We start from the raw sequence: 16,854 nt of genomic DNA on the forward strand, positions 1-16,854 counted from the left end.
CTATGCAAAGTTATGTTATGATATATCATGCTATGTGATATTATGTCATGATATGCTATGGTATGTTGTGTTATACTATTTGTAGTCATGTCATGTTATGAAACTATGTTATTTTGTGATCATAATATGTTGTATAAAGTTTTTATGAATTGTTAATGTATGATACATAAACCTCATCAAACCATATTATGAAAGTTACGCCATGGATTACAAAATGTACGAGAATTATGTAAGCATAATTCACAAACTTAGATATATGGAAGTTTGTCTTGCATCATACATTATGTCATGATTATAAGCTACGTGGACCTCATGCATGTTTATGTAACACGTTCATCAGGATATTTCCCCATTGCGATGAATAGGAATGTAATAGCCCAAAAATAAATAAACAAATAAACAAATAAAAATCATTATAAAAAAGTAGTTAAAATAATAATAATAAATAAATAAACAAAAAAAATCATAACAAATTATATTATCAATAAGGTATATATTAAATCTTCATTTTCTTTTATCCTATTTTTTTTTAGAAATCACAACCAACTATAGTTAGATATTCATTGAATTATTACAATGGTCTAGGTATTCATTGAATTATTATAATGGTCTAGCTTTGAGTTAGGAACTAAATGTCAATCAAGTCAGATTAGTAATATTAGATTAAATTTTTATCCGTAGCCAAATGAATAGATTAAAGATAGAATGACCAAGAAAACTTCTATAGGAAACATTGAGATAAGGAAAGATTTGGAAACAGAGATCCACTACAAATTTGGAATACATGAGAACAGAATGAAAAGACAACAGATAAAAAGAAGGAGATTAGGGAATTAAAAACCACACACAAATATAGAGGGAAACTAAATATAGAGGGTAAATACACAGAGTACTAAAGCCAAGAATAACCTGAAAGAGCTGTATTACTTTCTTATACAACAGTAGCCATGAACAATAATATTTTTAATAAAATTATAATTATAGATATATAACATTTCAGACTTTTAAGAATGGATCAATGTAGATTAGAGAAATAATGTTGTGAGTTCAAATATGAAACTAATGTCATGGGCTCATATAGGATGACTCGGATTTCAAAGGACGGAATCGAACTTTAATTAAAGATATATTCGTGACAACGACTTGAGCTAGTCAGGTAAGTGACCTTACTATCGGCATGGTTATATCTTGATGTTGACACGTGCCCTGTGGTTCTGCACGTGTCATATATATTGATATGTGTGAATTGTCTGTGGATCGATATGCTTCCTATATGTTATGTATATGTTATAATATGTGAATTGTATGATAATAGTTACTGTACAATGTGCTCAATGATATGTTTGAGATAGGATACAAGAAGAATGCACAAAACGAAATGTAACGATAGGAGTAAAATACGTTCATGAAGCATTAAGGTTAGGTTACATACCGGAGTGATATGGGTAAGAGAGATTGATGGAAGAATACGGTTAGGTTACGAGTAGAAAGGGATAGGTTTGTGATAGATTGATAGAACGATAGTGTTAGGTTAAGTTGTTGTGATGATATGACTAAGGCACGTTCACGTAATGATATGTCTGTGATAGGTATAAGAACGTTAAGGCTATGATAAGTTAGAGAACGATATAACTATGAAGTGTTTACGTTATGACTCGTTTATGATATGATACATTGTGATGCAATATGTCATGGTATGATGTGTATATGATGAAATGTTATGTTAAAAGCATAGAACGTTATGTTAGGTCTCTTAATTGTGTGTATACAGCATGATATGAATGACATGAAATTACGATAAATGGCATGAGTATAACCCTATTAGAATTATGTATGATTTGAGAACTGAAGAATGAGAAACGATATGACATGAATGATGAACGATATCTGAAACGATATGAAAAATGATGACATGTACATAATGCTAGCGGGGTTGTATTAAAGGATAATGAAATTGTAGAAGTAGTGGGGCCTCATGCATTATGTGTGTTCATGCATCTGGGGAGATACCCCTATCCCATCACGAGGGTACGGACGCGTACATCCAATGGCAGGACAACGATCGTTACGCTTTACATAGCGTTGCCGTGACGGTTACTAGTTCTAACGGGTCCCGGCATAAGGGGCTCTCAGAGTATGCCCACTGGATAAGGAAAGTGGCCCCAGTGGTGTGCAAACTAGCTGGTGAGCCCATACTCGCACGTATGGGCCGTGTGTAGAGTATATGGTACACGTTCAAAATTACCCGTTGAGACAGCACCGTAGGGAAAACGAAACGAAAATATAGGTCCCCATCATTTCATTGCATGTGATTGTTGCATTGAACCCCAATAGTGGGGTCACTTACTGAGTATTTCTTTAAATACTCAAGCCATGTGCTACTATATTTTTCAGGTGAAGGCAAGGCATTCCTGTACGGCTGACGATGACATCACAACTCGAGACCATGGCACATGCATAGGGTAGTGGTATTTATTTTCTTAGTCTTAGGCTAGAATAGGATGTTTTTAACTTAAACTCTTATTCATTTTATTTAGTCTTTTGTTGTGTCGTTTTAAAGATGTTTTCGAAACACGTAAGTCCATGACTGTGTTCTAAGATAAAGGTTATGTTTTATGAAATTTAAATGAAGTCTTCCGCATTCAATGTTTATGTATGTATACAGTAGCGACCTTAAATTAAGTAGAAAATTTCAGGTAATTACAACCAACCTCATGAATGTATATTTTTTTTTGTAGCCCTTATGTAAGATTAGGGCATCGTTTTATTATTCTCTTTATTTTGTTTAAATTTTCATTGTTTTGCTTTAAATTTTCATTTATGAAGTATTTCGCACTTTACATTGATGTCTTACATGTAGTAACAACTTTCTATTACTAGCAAAGGCGTTACACGTAGTACTAATGGTTCCATCCATATTTTAATGGCAAGCTTTTTAAAAAATGTTTAAAGGTATTTTTCGAAGTTTTTTTTTTTTTCAAAAGTAGAAGATTATTAATGAAGATTTTTAACTTTTTCAAAAGTTAAATAGCGTTTTTTTTTTAAATCCTATTTTTGAAATAAAACAAAAAAGTTTAAATATATTATTGAAAGTTTTACAAATTTAATAATATTCTTTTTTAGAAAAAATACAAATTTATGAATATTTTTATTAATTTATGAGCGTGAAACAAAATTTAAAATTTAAATATTGATGAAAGAAAAAAAAATTAATTAATGCATGCACGTGAAAATTATTTCATTTTTTGCTCATTTGAAGCCATTGGCTGGTTGGCCCCCATAATTTCATTCGTCATTATGACCGCCACCAAAAATAAATAAATCACCTTCCTGATTTTTTTACATTTTTTTTAAATAAAAAAACCTTCCATATTTATTTATTTATTTATTATTAATTATCGTTAAAATTACGCCAGGTAAGATTTCTTTAAGTATTTCTTAGTCGGTCCTATCTTCAGGATCGTTCTCGTTTAGATGTAGTATCGATTCATTAAGGTACAATTTTTCTAATTATTATTATTAGATGAAAATTAAATTAGAAATAATTAATAATAAGAACAAATTTTAAATTAATTAAAATATGTTGACCATGTTTAAACATTATAAAAGTACGAACTAAAATAAAATGAGTTCCTATGGACCGAAAAAGTTTTGGTTCATAAATCTCTACAACAAAATTACCTATTGAATTTTATTTTTGTTTTTAGACCGACACAAAAATTTATATGGTTCGAACAGAAGAAATTCTCCTATGTCTACGAGCGATATTCAATTAGTATAACCAACGTGTTTAGAAGAGTATCTATTACATTCTTACACCGTAAAGACTTACTTACAAAGTTATTCCCAATTGTCTCTAGAGAACCATAAAATGACGTTTCTCTTTCTCTCTATATCTCTTAACACTTTCTAAATTCCAATACTCTATTCTTTGTCCTTCCTTTTAAATTCCAATACTCTTTCAATCACTTTCTACTTTTATGGAATTAAGTTCTCACATGACAGACAATATCCACTAGTGTTGGACGTTAGAGAACAGAATTAAATTCGATTTTTTCTAATGGGTCAAAACAAACGGATAATATCTACTAGTAATAACCGAACAATATTTATAAGCCAACTTCTCCCGGTCCAAAGTTATATATGCTAAGCCGTTGTTATCTTTCTCTTGCTTGCTTATATAACGTCTCTTTCCAAAATCTTTCTTTCTAAAATCTCTCTCTCTCCTCGTTTTCTAAAACCTTCTTTTAAAACCGAGGCTAGAGGCTCGATCATACGTCGCTTGGCCGTAGGCGACGCAAGAACAAATTGGCTTAGCTCACTTGTCGTTGGAAAGTGAGTGCCGCACAATCGCTAGTCCGCTGCCTTCGAAAGTGCGATATTGTGTCAAGGGTTCATAGATACATCAAAATCATGGAAGTAGTAGGAGGAGAAAGTTATGGGGGGAGAGAGATAAGAGAAATTAAAGTTTGGGGAGAGGTTAGGTTAACCTAACTAATGAGGGGGAATGGCGAGAGAGTAAATTATACTGTTACTCAACTCACCCATTAATGCTTTCCTTTTTTTTTCTTTTTAATATTTGAATTCTTTAAATTAATAAAAATACAACGAAGGTTTTTTTTTTTTTTTTTCTCAATTTTATTAATATGGTTAAATTTTAGGAACACCGTTAATGCTATGTTTTAAAGATACTCTCGTTAATATATAAATGTAAGTTATTTATCTACATTTATAATAGTCAATTTCTTAAAATTTATCTTGAATTTGGAAAGAACGAACTTGCAAACAAATTGCTTGCTACAGAGTGGAGAGAGTTCCTCCTTGTTAGAGACGAGAAATAAAAGAATAAAGTAGTTAACAACTTCTCGTACAGAAATATTAATTTAAAACAACTTCATGAAACAATGTTATAGATTTACATGTTTGTTAAAGATCTTCCAACCTTACAAAAAAAAAAAAAAAAAAAAATTAAAATAAAGATAATTAAATATAAAACGTTTTGAAATGATGTATGAAATGTAAGTAGACAGTTTCGTTCATAAATTGATGGACATAAATACATTATAAATAAAATAAAATTTGGAGCCATATAAATGAAAATTAAATAGCATTACCAATAACCTATATCAACATGAAACAAAGAAAAATCTCAACAAATGAAACACTTTTTCCTTTAAAAAATAATAATAATAAAATCTTTTTTTTTTTTTTTTTTAATTTATTTATAGTTTGTTGAGAGTCAAAGTGACTTGAATGAAGCTGCATCTTCCTTCTGAATCCACCCAAACCTTTCCATGAAAGGGTTAGCCAAAGTGAGAGGCGGATAGGCATTAATGCAATCTTCCCATACGTTACCCTTCCGACCACCCAACTCTGTCACCACTTCCCACAAGCAGCTATTGCATTTAAACCCTGCCCCAAAGCTTATCATCAACACCCTATCTCCCTTCTTCAGCCTCTTCTTAGCCTCCATGTACCCCAAAACGTACCATAGGCTACTAGCCGATGTGTTCCCGAATCGGTGAAGGGTCATTCTTGCTGGCTCCAGGTCTTGCTCCGTTAGGCTTAGGCTCTTTCCTACCCCATCTATCACTGCCTTTCCTCCCGTGTGTAGGCAGAAATGCTCCGCCCCGCTTCGGAAGTTCGCCGTTGGCTTTCCCCACCGCGGCTTCGAGGAGCTGGCCGACGAGAGTTTGTGTATTATTGTTAGGATTGTTAGTCGGAATATCTCCGTTATCGGGAGGATTTTGGGAGAGATTTCTCTTAAATTGTCCGTGAATGCTCTAGTAGCCGCCCTCGGGAGGCTCTTCCCCAAATGAAAACCTGGAAAGAGTTAGTAAATCTTTTAGAGACGGCACAAAAGTTCTCTATTTATAATCATTTACATAATAAAAGAATATGAGATGTTTGTCTATGAGAAATAGTCAAATGTGATACATGTGGTAAACCGTAATATAAGACTAAATATCTTCAATCATACGAGATATTTGTCTGTAATAAATAGTCAAATATGATACTTATGATAAACTCAAAGCTAAATATTATCAATTATACAAGATATTTGCCTGTAATAAATAGTCAAATATGATATTTATGATAAACTATGATCGAAAGCTAAATATCATCAATCATACAAAGATATTTGCGTATAATAAAAAGTCAAATATGATACATATAGTAAACTATGTTTAACATTAAATATCGTCAACAGTGCATACCCTACAAAAATAATTGAGTAAGACGGTTACAATTTAACTCTCGATATAGATTCAAAAAGGTGCATGGCCTAATAATCATAAGATCTGCTAGTCACGTTGTGGGTCACCTCAATATGAATAATTATAAAGTAATAAATAAGATGGGTTAATTTAATTTTAAAAAACATTATCAAGGAGAGGCCATATGTATTATTTGTTTACCTAGGTTGCCTTGGTCGTCTTCTTTTTGATAGCAACAATCATAGGACTCGTCGAGAGCTCCATGGTGAGTTCGGACAAGACACTTGAGCTTAAACATGGATTTGTGTCTCAAATCCCTTTTGTTGGTCAAAAGTATGGCGGCGCCACCAGATCGGAACAAACAGTTGGATAGTATCATGGATCGGTCGTTACCGGAGTACCAGTTTGGAGTGAGGGACTCGGAGGTGACAACAATGGCGTATGAGTTCTTGTATGACTTGAACATTCTCCTTACAACGTCCACAGATATTAAGCTCGCACTGCATCCCATTCCGCTTAGATTGAACACTTTTATGTCTTCTCTCATCTTGTACCTATAAATAAAATGATCAGAAACAACTCGAGGAGAGAGATCTTTTGGAGCAAAAAAATCGTAAGCACTTAGCTTTTCAATTCTCTTCGTCGTGGTTTATTGTGAAAAAAAAAAAAAATACATACATCTCGCGAGTATTTATAGTGGAGAAAACACTAACTAGCTTCCTAAACATCGTTCTCGAGTTAAGAATCACTGACAATCTTACTAATTAAAGCACAAAACTTTATCTATAATTTGTCAATTACTAACCGGTTATGAATATTAAATCGAAAAGCTTAAGTTGATGGTTTATGGTAAATTTACTTATTGACGATTCGGGAAGCGAGTGACGGGACGGGAAGTATTTATAGTGGAGAAAGTACTAACTTGCTTCCTAAACTTTATTCTCGAGTTAAGAATCCCGGACAAATCTTACTATTAAAGCACAAAACTTGGTCCAAGGCTATGAATATTAGATCGAAAAGTTTACGATAAATTTACCGATTGACGATACGGGAAGCGAGGGACGGGGAAGTGGAGAGCATGGAGACGTTGACGACGAGGAGATCGATTTGAGAAGGGGAAACACCGGATTTTTGGAAGAGCTTAAGGAGAGAGTCATGGAAAAATTCTTCAACTTCGGAGATGCTATCAAGGAGAGAAGGGCGTTGTTCTTTGCCGGAGAAGACGACTCGAGGGCCGTAGGTTTGCTCGCCAATGCCGGAGTTGACGACGGCTTTGAGGAGGAATTTGAGCTCTTCAAGGCCGAGATTTTTGGTGCGTCTCATAAGGTCACGGCAGAGCTCAGTGCCAAGCATTCTATCGTCGGTGGGTTTGAAGCATTGATAGTCCAAAATGTAGCATTGTTGGTCCCTTTTTGCATCGAAATGGTTCCATATTTTTAGTGCCAAAAACAGTAATGGAAGTGCGTAGAGTAACAACAATGGCTCCATGATGAGAGAGAGAGAGAGAAAGATAATGAGAGAGAGATTTTGGGAACTGAAAATGGAGCAATGGGTTTGGAAGAAAAGAGGAGCACTTATAGCAAGGGAGCAGCTGGCTGGCTTAACGCGTATATGAATGCAAATTGCCAAGTTCTTCAATTTCTCCCCTTTTTTTTTTTAGAGTTCTTTAGTTTGAAAGGATACTATCTACCATTAAATGCTTGAAAATATAGACGTGGGATGTTTTTAACTCTATTTCGTGTATTAAAGTAAATCATCGATGAATTTAAAAATTTTCCGTGAGGTTTTGGGATGACTATATTTATGGGAGCGAACGAATGTGAGTTATGCCTTGGAATGAAATATAATTTTGAATTACACGAGATATAGATCCTAGTTCACGATGAACGTTAGTGTCATGCTTGACACATGCAAGTCGAGCGAGAAGTGGGGAATGAGTGTGTGAGATCTCACATCAGTTTGAGAGAGAAATAAAATGTTTCTTATAAGGGTGTAGAAACTTTTCCAAAATCGTGAGGCTGATGACGATATGTAACGGGTCAAAGCAAACAATGTTTGCTGGCGATGGACTTGGGCTATTACAGAGCGAGTAACAAGTAAATACCTACCCTCGGGAGGGAAAAATAGTTGGAAACGACTGTGTACTCCACATGTTGAGGAGCAAGAGGAGGAATAAATCCAAGGAAGGGTTTGGGTATGATTAGCTAGTTGGTGAGGTAATAGTTTATCAAGTCGATGATCTGTAGCTAGTCCAAGAGAATCATCAGCTACACCAGCTACACCAGAAAATGGCAATGGAGGAGATAGCAAAGTTAGCTGAGATGAAAGTAATGTGACCATGTCGTAGGGGATGCAGGGGAATGTCATGGCCATAAAGTGTTGAATCCGAATTTGAAATTCTTATCTTAAACTTAGGTTGGGTCGTTACAAATGGTATTAGAGCAGTACCTCTCTTAGTAAGATGTCGTTTGGGAACGAAATAGGACGGAAGTTGGGTATATGACACTTAAGTAAATGAGAGATACATAAATAAACTGAGATCACATCCGAATAGAGCGATCCTGAGTATAGGATGACTAAGAAATGCTCAAACAAAATTGAAAGTCACTATCTATACCAATAAATTGAAAATTTTCTTGCAATGTATATGAGTGGGGACAAAACATGCTGGAATGACTCGTATTGGTTTGTGAGGATAGTCTTTCACTCTAAAAGACTAAGAGTAAGTAAAGTGACCATATCACAAAAGATGCAAGGGAATATCGGGATAATCAATTTTAAGAATATTAATGAAACGTTTAAAACAAAATTCAAGATATTTTTTATAATTTATGTGATACCCGAGTAAATATGAGCGGTACATGAATAAATCATGATCACATCCAGATCAAAGCGATCTTGAAGATAAGATGACTAAAAAAGTCTAAAAAGAAATGAAAGTTATTACCTATACTAACAAAATACAAGAACTCTATATTAGGTTATTTCTCGAGAATTTTACTAGACCAAATTTTAAATCTTAATTCAAATTTTGAACGTGGATCGTTACAATTTAACTCACCTAGTTCAGATCTATATTATCGATCAAAAGATCATAAATTCGAATATTTCAAGCAAATGAACACAAGGTTGAAAGTAAAGAGCATGTGCAACATTGAAGAAGACTCGCCTTCCATGGAGGTACATCAAAAATTGACTGATGTTTTGCAAATTCAAGAGATTGGATTTTTTTTTTAATTAAAAAAAAAAGGTTATTTTCAATTAATTTAGATGATACTATTAAGAATTTTGCAGTTCAAATATTTTCTACATAAATTTGGTTTTAAAAAATTAATAAAATATATAAATATTAAGTTATTTGTCTAAAAAACATATCTTTAATTTTTTTAAAAAATAAAAATAAAAAATGGATAAAAACTTTTAAAACGGTTTAAATAATATCCTTAAACTTTATAAAAAAATTAATATTCGTACATGGAATCGTTATAAAATTTAGCATTAATACCGTTAAATTCATTTTTTATTTTCCATTTTTTCTCTAACTTTTTTAATATCTTCTTAATTTCATTATTTTTTAAGAAGAGAAAAAAAAAATTAAATCCAAGAAATAAATTTGTAAAACGACAGAACGATTATGAATAAATATTATTGAAGAGAAAATGACAATACTAATATATATTTTTGTTTTCTTTCTTTAAAAGGAAAAACAATAGTGAAAAGACGATAAGGCCCCTGTTCACTTACCAAGAATAGAAATACCTTTACATTAGTTAAAATGAAAATGTTATTCATTTGTTGTTTACTAAGATCATAGTGGTCTGGAAACCGATGTCGAAGCTTATTAATGTTGTTTATTAGAGACGGTCGGGGTCAAAATTGGAATCCGATATATTATAACTCGTTAAAACGTATTATCAAATAATAAGTCAATGTAATTTTTAATTAAAAAACAATATTCAATTACGAAAAAAATGTGAATCTCGTAAAACAAACCCTAATCTCGTTGATTTAAACCTCTAATCCCGAACAATGAATATATGCAAATTATTATGGAGTTATGTTGATTTTGAATACCAATTAATTTCATATTTGTATCATAAAATAAAATATAAAAAAATTATTTTCATAATATTATGAACTAAAATTATAATTTTCTCCACAAAATTACCAACTAACGCCGTATGTCATAAATATGTAATAAATGAAAAATTATTGCAAAAGTCAATGCTCAACTACCAATGGTACAAAAGTCTAGTTTACACAAGTCAATGATGCATCGGCAGTTTTGACCTTTGACCATTCTCGACGCCAAAAAATTAAAAATAGAGGTGTACCCACGTTGAATTGGATTAGATTGGAAAAATCTTTTGGACAAATTCGAAATTTCAGATTGACTGAGTTGGTGACTCAAACACCGTGACTAGAGTTTACAATCCAACCCAAGTTGAGTTGGGTTGTCGGTTTTTTGAAGAAATTCTACTCCTCTACGGTACATGTTACATTAATAACTAAAGTCTCATAAAATTTATAGGTTATAATGTATCACTACTATTGGTTACTAACGTTCAATATTCTTAATCTTCTTAAAAGTAGTGTAGGGTTAGGTTGTAATAGTATTTTCGGGTTGGTCGTGTTGTCTCGACTAAAAAAATATCAACCCACAAATTGAACTAATTTTTTTTGGTAATCTAACTTAACCCAATTTTAAAGTTCGGGTTAGATAGTCCAGGTTTATCGAATCTTCAAGTCATGAATACTCGTAAAAGAAGTTTTCCTTTATCCATATATTTTAATAAAAATAGAATTCATAAAAATTACGTACATATTTTTAGTCAAGATACAAATGTAATAGTTTGTATATGCATAATTTACGTAACAAAGCGATATACTTTATACTATGTAGAGTTATATATTTTGTCATATAAATGGTGTATTAATGATATACTTTGTATTAGGTGTATGAGTGATAGATGTTGCGAGTGATACAAAATGGTATGCTAGTGATACAAGAGGACAAATTTGTCCTATTTGTAAGTTATTTTATATATAACAACTAATTTTTTCATCCGGTAATGACTTATGTCCAAGTTTCGAACTAGGATCCGAAATCTAGACTCGATAATTGATGGTCTGACATTCCTCTACATCTTCTGCGATATGGTCATGTTCCTTACTCCGGCTTTCAACAGTAAAAACTATCTCCACAGACCAACACAAATTCTAGTGGTGTAGTATGAAAGAAAGATATCGTGGAATTTGTAACTAAGTACTTGGTATGTTGCAGGTGAAGGCACCGAGACAAAGGATAACATGATTGTTGCAGCTCTTGAGCGTACCAGAATGGAAGTGGGAGAATATAGCCATGGATTTTATCATAAGCCTCCTCAAGACGTTAAAAGGTTATATAATGATATGGGCGATCGTCGACAGATTGACCAATGAGGCATATTTCCTATTTGGTAAGATTACATGTACGGTGGATAATTGGGTATGATTGTACAAGAGAGAGATTGTTAGATTGCACGAAGTTCTAGTGTCGATTGGGTCAGACCGAGACCCACGTTTTACATCAGCTTTCTGGTACGACCTCCAAATAGCGTTGGGAACTTGCTTCGACTTCAGTACTACCTTCTACCCACAGACAGATGGTTAGACTGAACCTTTGAACCAAATTTGGGAAAACACGCTATGTGTCTAGTGTTAGATTTTACAAGTAGTTGGGGCTCTTAGTTGCGTCTCATGGAGTTCGCCTACAACAAAAACTTTCAAGCAACTATTGGTATGTCACCCTTTGAAGTCTTATACGAAAAATGGTGTAGGTTCTCGACGTGCTTGGACAAAGTAGGTGATCGAAAACTGTTGGGACCAGAGTTAGTTCAAGCAACCAATGAGGTTGTGTAAAAGATCATAACGAGGATGTGCAAAACTCAAAGTAGACAAAAGAGTTGCACTGACGTGAGGTGCAAGAACTTGGAATTTGAGGTAGGCGACAATGTATGCTTGAAGGTAGCTTCAATGAAAGGTGTCTTGAGGTTCCGAGGGAAAGACAAGTTGAATCCACGCTTTATCGAACCTTTGGACATTCTATATTAGATTGGAGAAGTAATATACAGATTAGCTCTACCATCATCTCTCTTTGCATGTATAATGTATTCCACGTATCTATGTTTCCTAAGTATTTGACTGACTCGACCCACACGATAGATTACAAACTTCTATAGATAGATGAGGACTTGAGTTATGAAGAGAGATCCATAAGAATTTTAGGGTGTGAGGTGAAAGCTGTACGAGGAGAGAAATAGCTTTTGTCAAGTTACTGTGTCAAACCACCTAGTAGAAGAAGCCACATGGGAACACGAGAAGAAGATGATGGAGAAATATCTCAAGCTATTCCAATTTCGAGCACGAAAGTTTTTTTTAAAGGTATATGATGTAGAAATATCTCAACCATCGTTTAAAGAAGCCATCACGGTAAATCAAATCCCTAACCCTCTTTTCCGTGTTAACTCGTTCAAATTTCACTAAATATCTCTCGATTTAGCATTAGAAAAACTATAAATGTTGTTTGTGGTGGTATAGAAAATTTTAGAAAAGACTGGTGGTAAAAATGGACCAAGAACTCGGCCGGAGTTAGGGCCAAAAATGAGAAAAATTGCAAAAAGATGGATTGTGGATAATTTTCTAATTCGGGTCTAGACCTCAAGCTCAAATTTTGAATCTAAATCTGAACAGAGCCTCAATAGACAACAAACCCGAAGAATAGCCTCATCTTCGAAGCTACGCAAGCTTGGGAGTCCAAGCTTGCTCGTGTTCTCGGCCTAGTAGGCCACTGCACACCGACCCTTTTCTGCTACGTTCGCAGAATGATCGAAGAAACCAACTGAATCAACCCTTGCTACATGAAGCTAGATTAAAAACTACTAAGAATTTCTTAGCTAGATTATTTTTAGTGACAAAATGATATTTTCCTATTAAAAAAAAAAAAATAGCTTCTCTATTATGGCAATAAAAATAAATACTTCAAATAATTAATTAATTAATTTTGAGAACCTGTAGGGACTCTTGTCCAACAAGAAAGACTTATTGTGTGGGTATACCCTACAAAAAGCTGAAACTAAAGCATTTGTGATGAATAATTGAGGAGTGGTGCAAAGATAGATTTTATTTTATTTCAATATCTTAAATTTAAATATTAAAATATTGTTAATATCATCATTTAATAATGAGATCGAGAGTCTATTGTGTATCGATTTCAACTATAAAATTTCGTATCTGAAATCAATTTAGACCATCTATTAATGATTTATGACTATTTTCACTTATTTCTATTTAAAATAGCTAATCCGGACTCAGCATCTGATGGCTCCGATTTTCTCCTGCATCCTTCGTGACATGGTCACTTTATATATTCCTCGCTCCGTCCTCCCACATACCAACACAAGGTCCTTCCAGAATTTCTTCAGGCAAAAACACGTTTAATCGTGAAGTTTCTATAATTGAGGCACTGAAAAAGAAATGGACATTATTGGTATAGATACTAACTTTGAATTTTTTTAAATTTAAATAGATTCATGGTTCCCTTAAAACTAAAATGAGTTAAATTTAACCAACTCTATAATAGCTCAATCTCACCGTTAGCAAATATGGTATGTTTTGGTCTGTTATGTATGACGGCCATGCTCACTATTTTAAAACGGTGTACTAGGGAGAGATTTTCACACTCTTATGAGTAATTTTAGGATACAATTATATGTACATCTATTTATTTAATTTCATAATTACTTTTGACTATTTATTTTCCAATAAGTCTTACACCGCTAGCATCTTTTTTGGATTTTTCCTTTCGAGCTTCCAATCAAGGTTTTTAAAACACGCTGCTAATGAAAAGTTTTCACACCTAGAGAATGTTTCGTTCTCTTCCCGAACCGATGTGGGATCTCAGCGGTTGAGTTGAGTTGGGTTCATTATTTAATAAGGGTCGTTTGGATTGAAAAAAATGTCTCAACCCGAACTAACTCGACCCAGAGAAGAAGGAGCAAACTTGACAACTGAATTTGTAAATGTGATATTTATTATCATATCATAATGTTTGATATTAATTGAAATTAGTTGGTTGGTGTTACAAAAACAAATGGGAATGGTGGAGTGCATTAAATGTGAGGAACAAAAGAAGAAAATGGTGGAAAAAGTAGATTTTAAAACAGCCATTATGAACATCACCTACTCAATTAAGAACCCACTTCTATATGATACTCAATTTTACTCTTTGACAGCTAGGGTTTCCTTATAAACACCCATCCAACTTTTCCTCCTTAACCAAAGTTTTAAATGACACCTCGGTTCGAGTTTCGAGATCTCAATTTTGTAAAATTATTGATAAAATGTCGATGACATGAAGAACTCGATCAATTTAATCTAACTCGCACGATTTAAGTTCGGGTGGAATTAAATAAATGAAAGTTTTATGAGTTCAATCTGTCACGATTTGATTTTCGAGATTTCGAATGTCGGACCGTCACTAAAAAGACAAGACAAAAGTAAAAAAAATAAATAAAGTGTAATAAAATAAAATATGGTAAATTTTATGAAAATTAAAAACAAACAACACCAATTATAAGCGGATCGAATTTATTACAAACGAGAATGAGTTTGGGTGTTGGTTCATGAGTTTACCTAAAATTAGTTCGGGTTGAGACAAAACTAATCTAAATGTCACACCAATTCGAGCTTCGAGATCTCAATTTTATAGAATTGTTGATGAAAATATTGATAAAATGTTGATGGCGTGAAGAACTCGATCAATCTAATCTAGCTTGTGTTGAACACAACTCTTCGTAGGAAACACTCACACTCTTTATTAAGACCAATCGAGAAGAGATTAGAAGACATTCTGTATAATACTACTACACTTTACTTTACTTGAGGTTGCTCGGGATTTCTTAGTAGGGTGGAAAGGTATTTATAGTAGATGTTTAACAATTTATTCCTACAATATCTAAATCATTTTCCGAAACTATGTAGATATCTTTATTCTTAAAATACGTATATACTTATTCTTAACCTACGTAGACAATTGGTTCATACAATTATTGGGTTTGACTTAATTAGGCGAGTGATGATATTTTAACATAACTTGTACGGTTTAAATTGGATTATCAACTTATTTGATCTGGGTTAGAAAAATTTTATGCGTTCAATTTGTCGTGACCTGATTTTTGAGACTTCGAATTTTAGACCACGAATAAAAGAAATAAGACAAAAGTAAATAAAATAAAAGAAAAAAAAAATTATAATAAAATTAAAAACCACCCTGAAAGATTATTCTAATCATTATAATGGTTGAAACAAGAACATGTATTGATAATGAAAATGTTTCCCAAAATTAATACTATGTTTATGGGAAGCTCATGGAGGGTTTGAAATAAAAATAAAATAAAATAAATATAAAAAGATATATTATAAGATATTTTGAAAAAGTACAATAATTTAATTAATAGTGTTACTCATTAAATTGTATTTAATATTTAACCTGAAATGACATGTTCATCATCTTTTATGTATGTATCTTTTTTTTGTGCTTATTGAATAGATGCCTTTTTTTTTCTTGAGTCAAATCTTATGGTAGAAAATGATTTCCTTTAGGAAAGTACTTTATGTTTTAAAATTTTTAGCAACAAAATAAATGAGGATAATTGGGGAACCCGAGTGGTGAAGAAAAAGAAGAAAGCGAAGGGTCAGTTTCGACAACTAGTTCCTTGATTGTGATGCTCGAGTAAAGAAAAATGTATGAAAATAAATCCGAATTATAAGAATGAGAGTGATTATGGGACATGATGGTTAAGAAAAATGGTATATCGGGTGATATCATCTCGAGAATTTTTATAGAAAGCATATAAGTGAGGACAAAACAAAATGAAAGGACTCGTGTTGGTCTATGACAAGAGATAAGGGGTCATGTCTCTTGATGAAATAGAATGTTGAGGCCATCCGATGCCAAATTCTGATTCCAACTTTTAGTCTAAATCATGGATAAAGGGATTAATCAAGAACACAGCTGTGCATCTTGTTGGTTTTGACCCTTGATCGAGGTAAAACAAATTAGTAAAGCAGCCAGAACAACTTGCTTTTCGATTCTTTTGTTGTTGTTAATAGAACATACATATGATGAATATTTATAAGGAAGAAATCACTAAGGAAGAAATCACTAACAAATTTACTAACTTACTCGGTTAAAACTACTAACAATTCTACTAGATATCTCTTCTAGTCTTGATCTTGGGCCGGCTAAATTTTGAGTCTAGGTCCTGATCTGGTTGCATCAGGGAGGGGTAGAAGCAATGGATCGAGTGTATGGATTCAATTTCTTCTCATCCTGGGGATCATATCTCCTAGTCTTGATCCAGCCAATCCCCTCGGAATGATCTCGAGCTACTTACTCCCCTTACCACTGATGAGATACCTATTAAACTACCTTGTCCATGCAAGAAGAAAGAGACCATGAGAGGAGGATCATGATCCTCCACTAGAGAAAATCAAAACGTAGTTAAGAACAATCAACCTCCTTTTTCTTGTGTCTATTTGAAGAAGAAACGTCTTGAATAATCTATTATAGATCGAGGTGACAACATTACCGCCC

The 16,854-nt window shown here is 33.2% G+C and overlaps 1 protein-coding gene across 1 annotated transcript; it reads right to left on the reverse strand.

Annotated features, from left to right (window-relative positions):
* Nucleotides 1-5,078: 5,078 nt before the first annotated feature.
* Nucleotides 5,079-7,785, reverse strand: LOC111782644 (3-ketoacyl-CoA synthase 12). Its single transcript, XM_023663427.2, has 3 exons — nt 7,255-7,785; nt 6,420-6,772; nt 5,079-5,823 (listed from the first exon to the last, which is right to left on the reverse strand). The coding sequence occupies exons 1-3, from the start codon at nt 7,704-7,706 to the stop codon at nt 5,240-5,242; spliced, it is 1,389 nt and encodes a 462-aa protein (XP_023519195.2). The 5' UTR covers nt 7,707-7,785; the 3' UTR covers nt 5,079-5,239.
* Nucleotides 7,786-16,854: the final 9,069 nt, after the last annotated feature.

Source organism: Cucurbita pepo, chromosome 20 (assembly GCF_057944985.1).
Source record: "Cucurbita pepo subsp. pepo isolate OVF chromosome 20, ASM5794498v1, whole genome shotgun sequence".
Taxonomy (NCBI): Eukaryota; Viridiplantae; Streptophyta; class Magnoliopsida; order Cucurbitales; family Cucurbitaceae; genus Cucurbita; species Cucurbita pepo.

Coding starts and splice junctions, on each gene's coding strand:
- LOC111782644 (XM_023663427.2), bottom strand. CDS start 7,706: ATGGAGCCATTGTTGTTACTCTACGCACTTCCATTACTGTTTTTGGCA. Junction 6,773..7,254: donor GCTTCCCGTATCGTCAATCG/GTAAATTTATCG, acceptor TTTTATTTATAG/GTACAAGATGAGAGAAGACA. Junction 5,824..6,419: donor AGACGACCAAGGCAACCTAG/GTAAACAAATAA, acceptor AACTCTTTCCAG/GTTTTCATTTGGGGAAGAGC.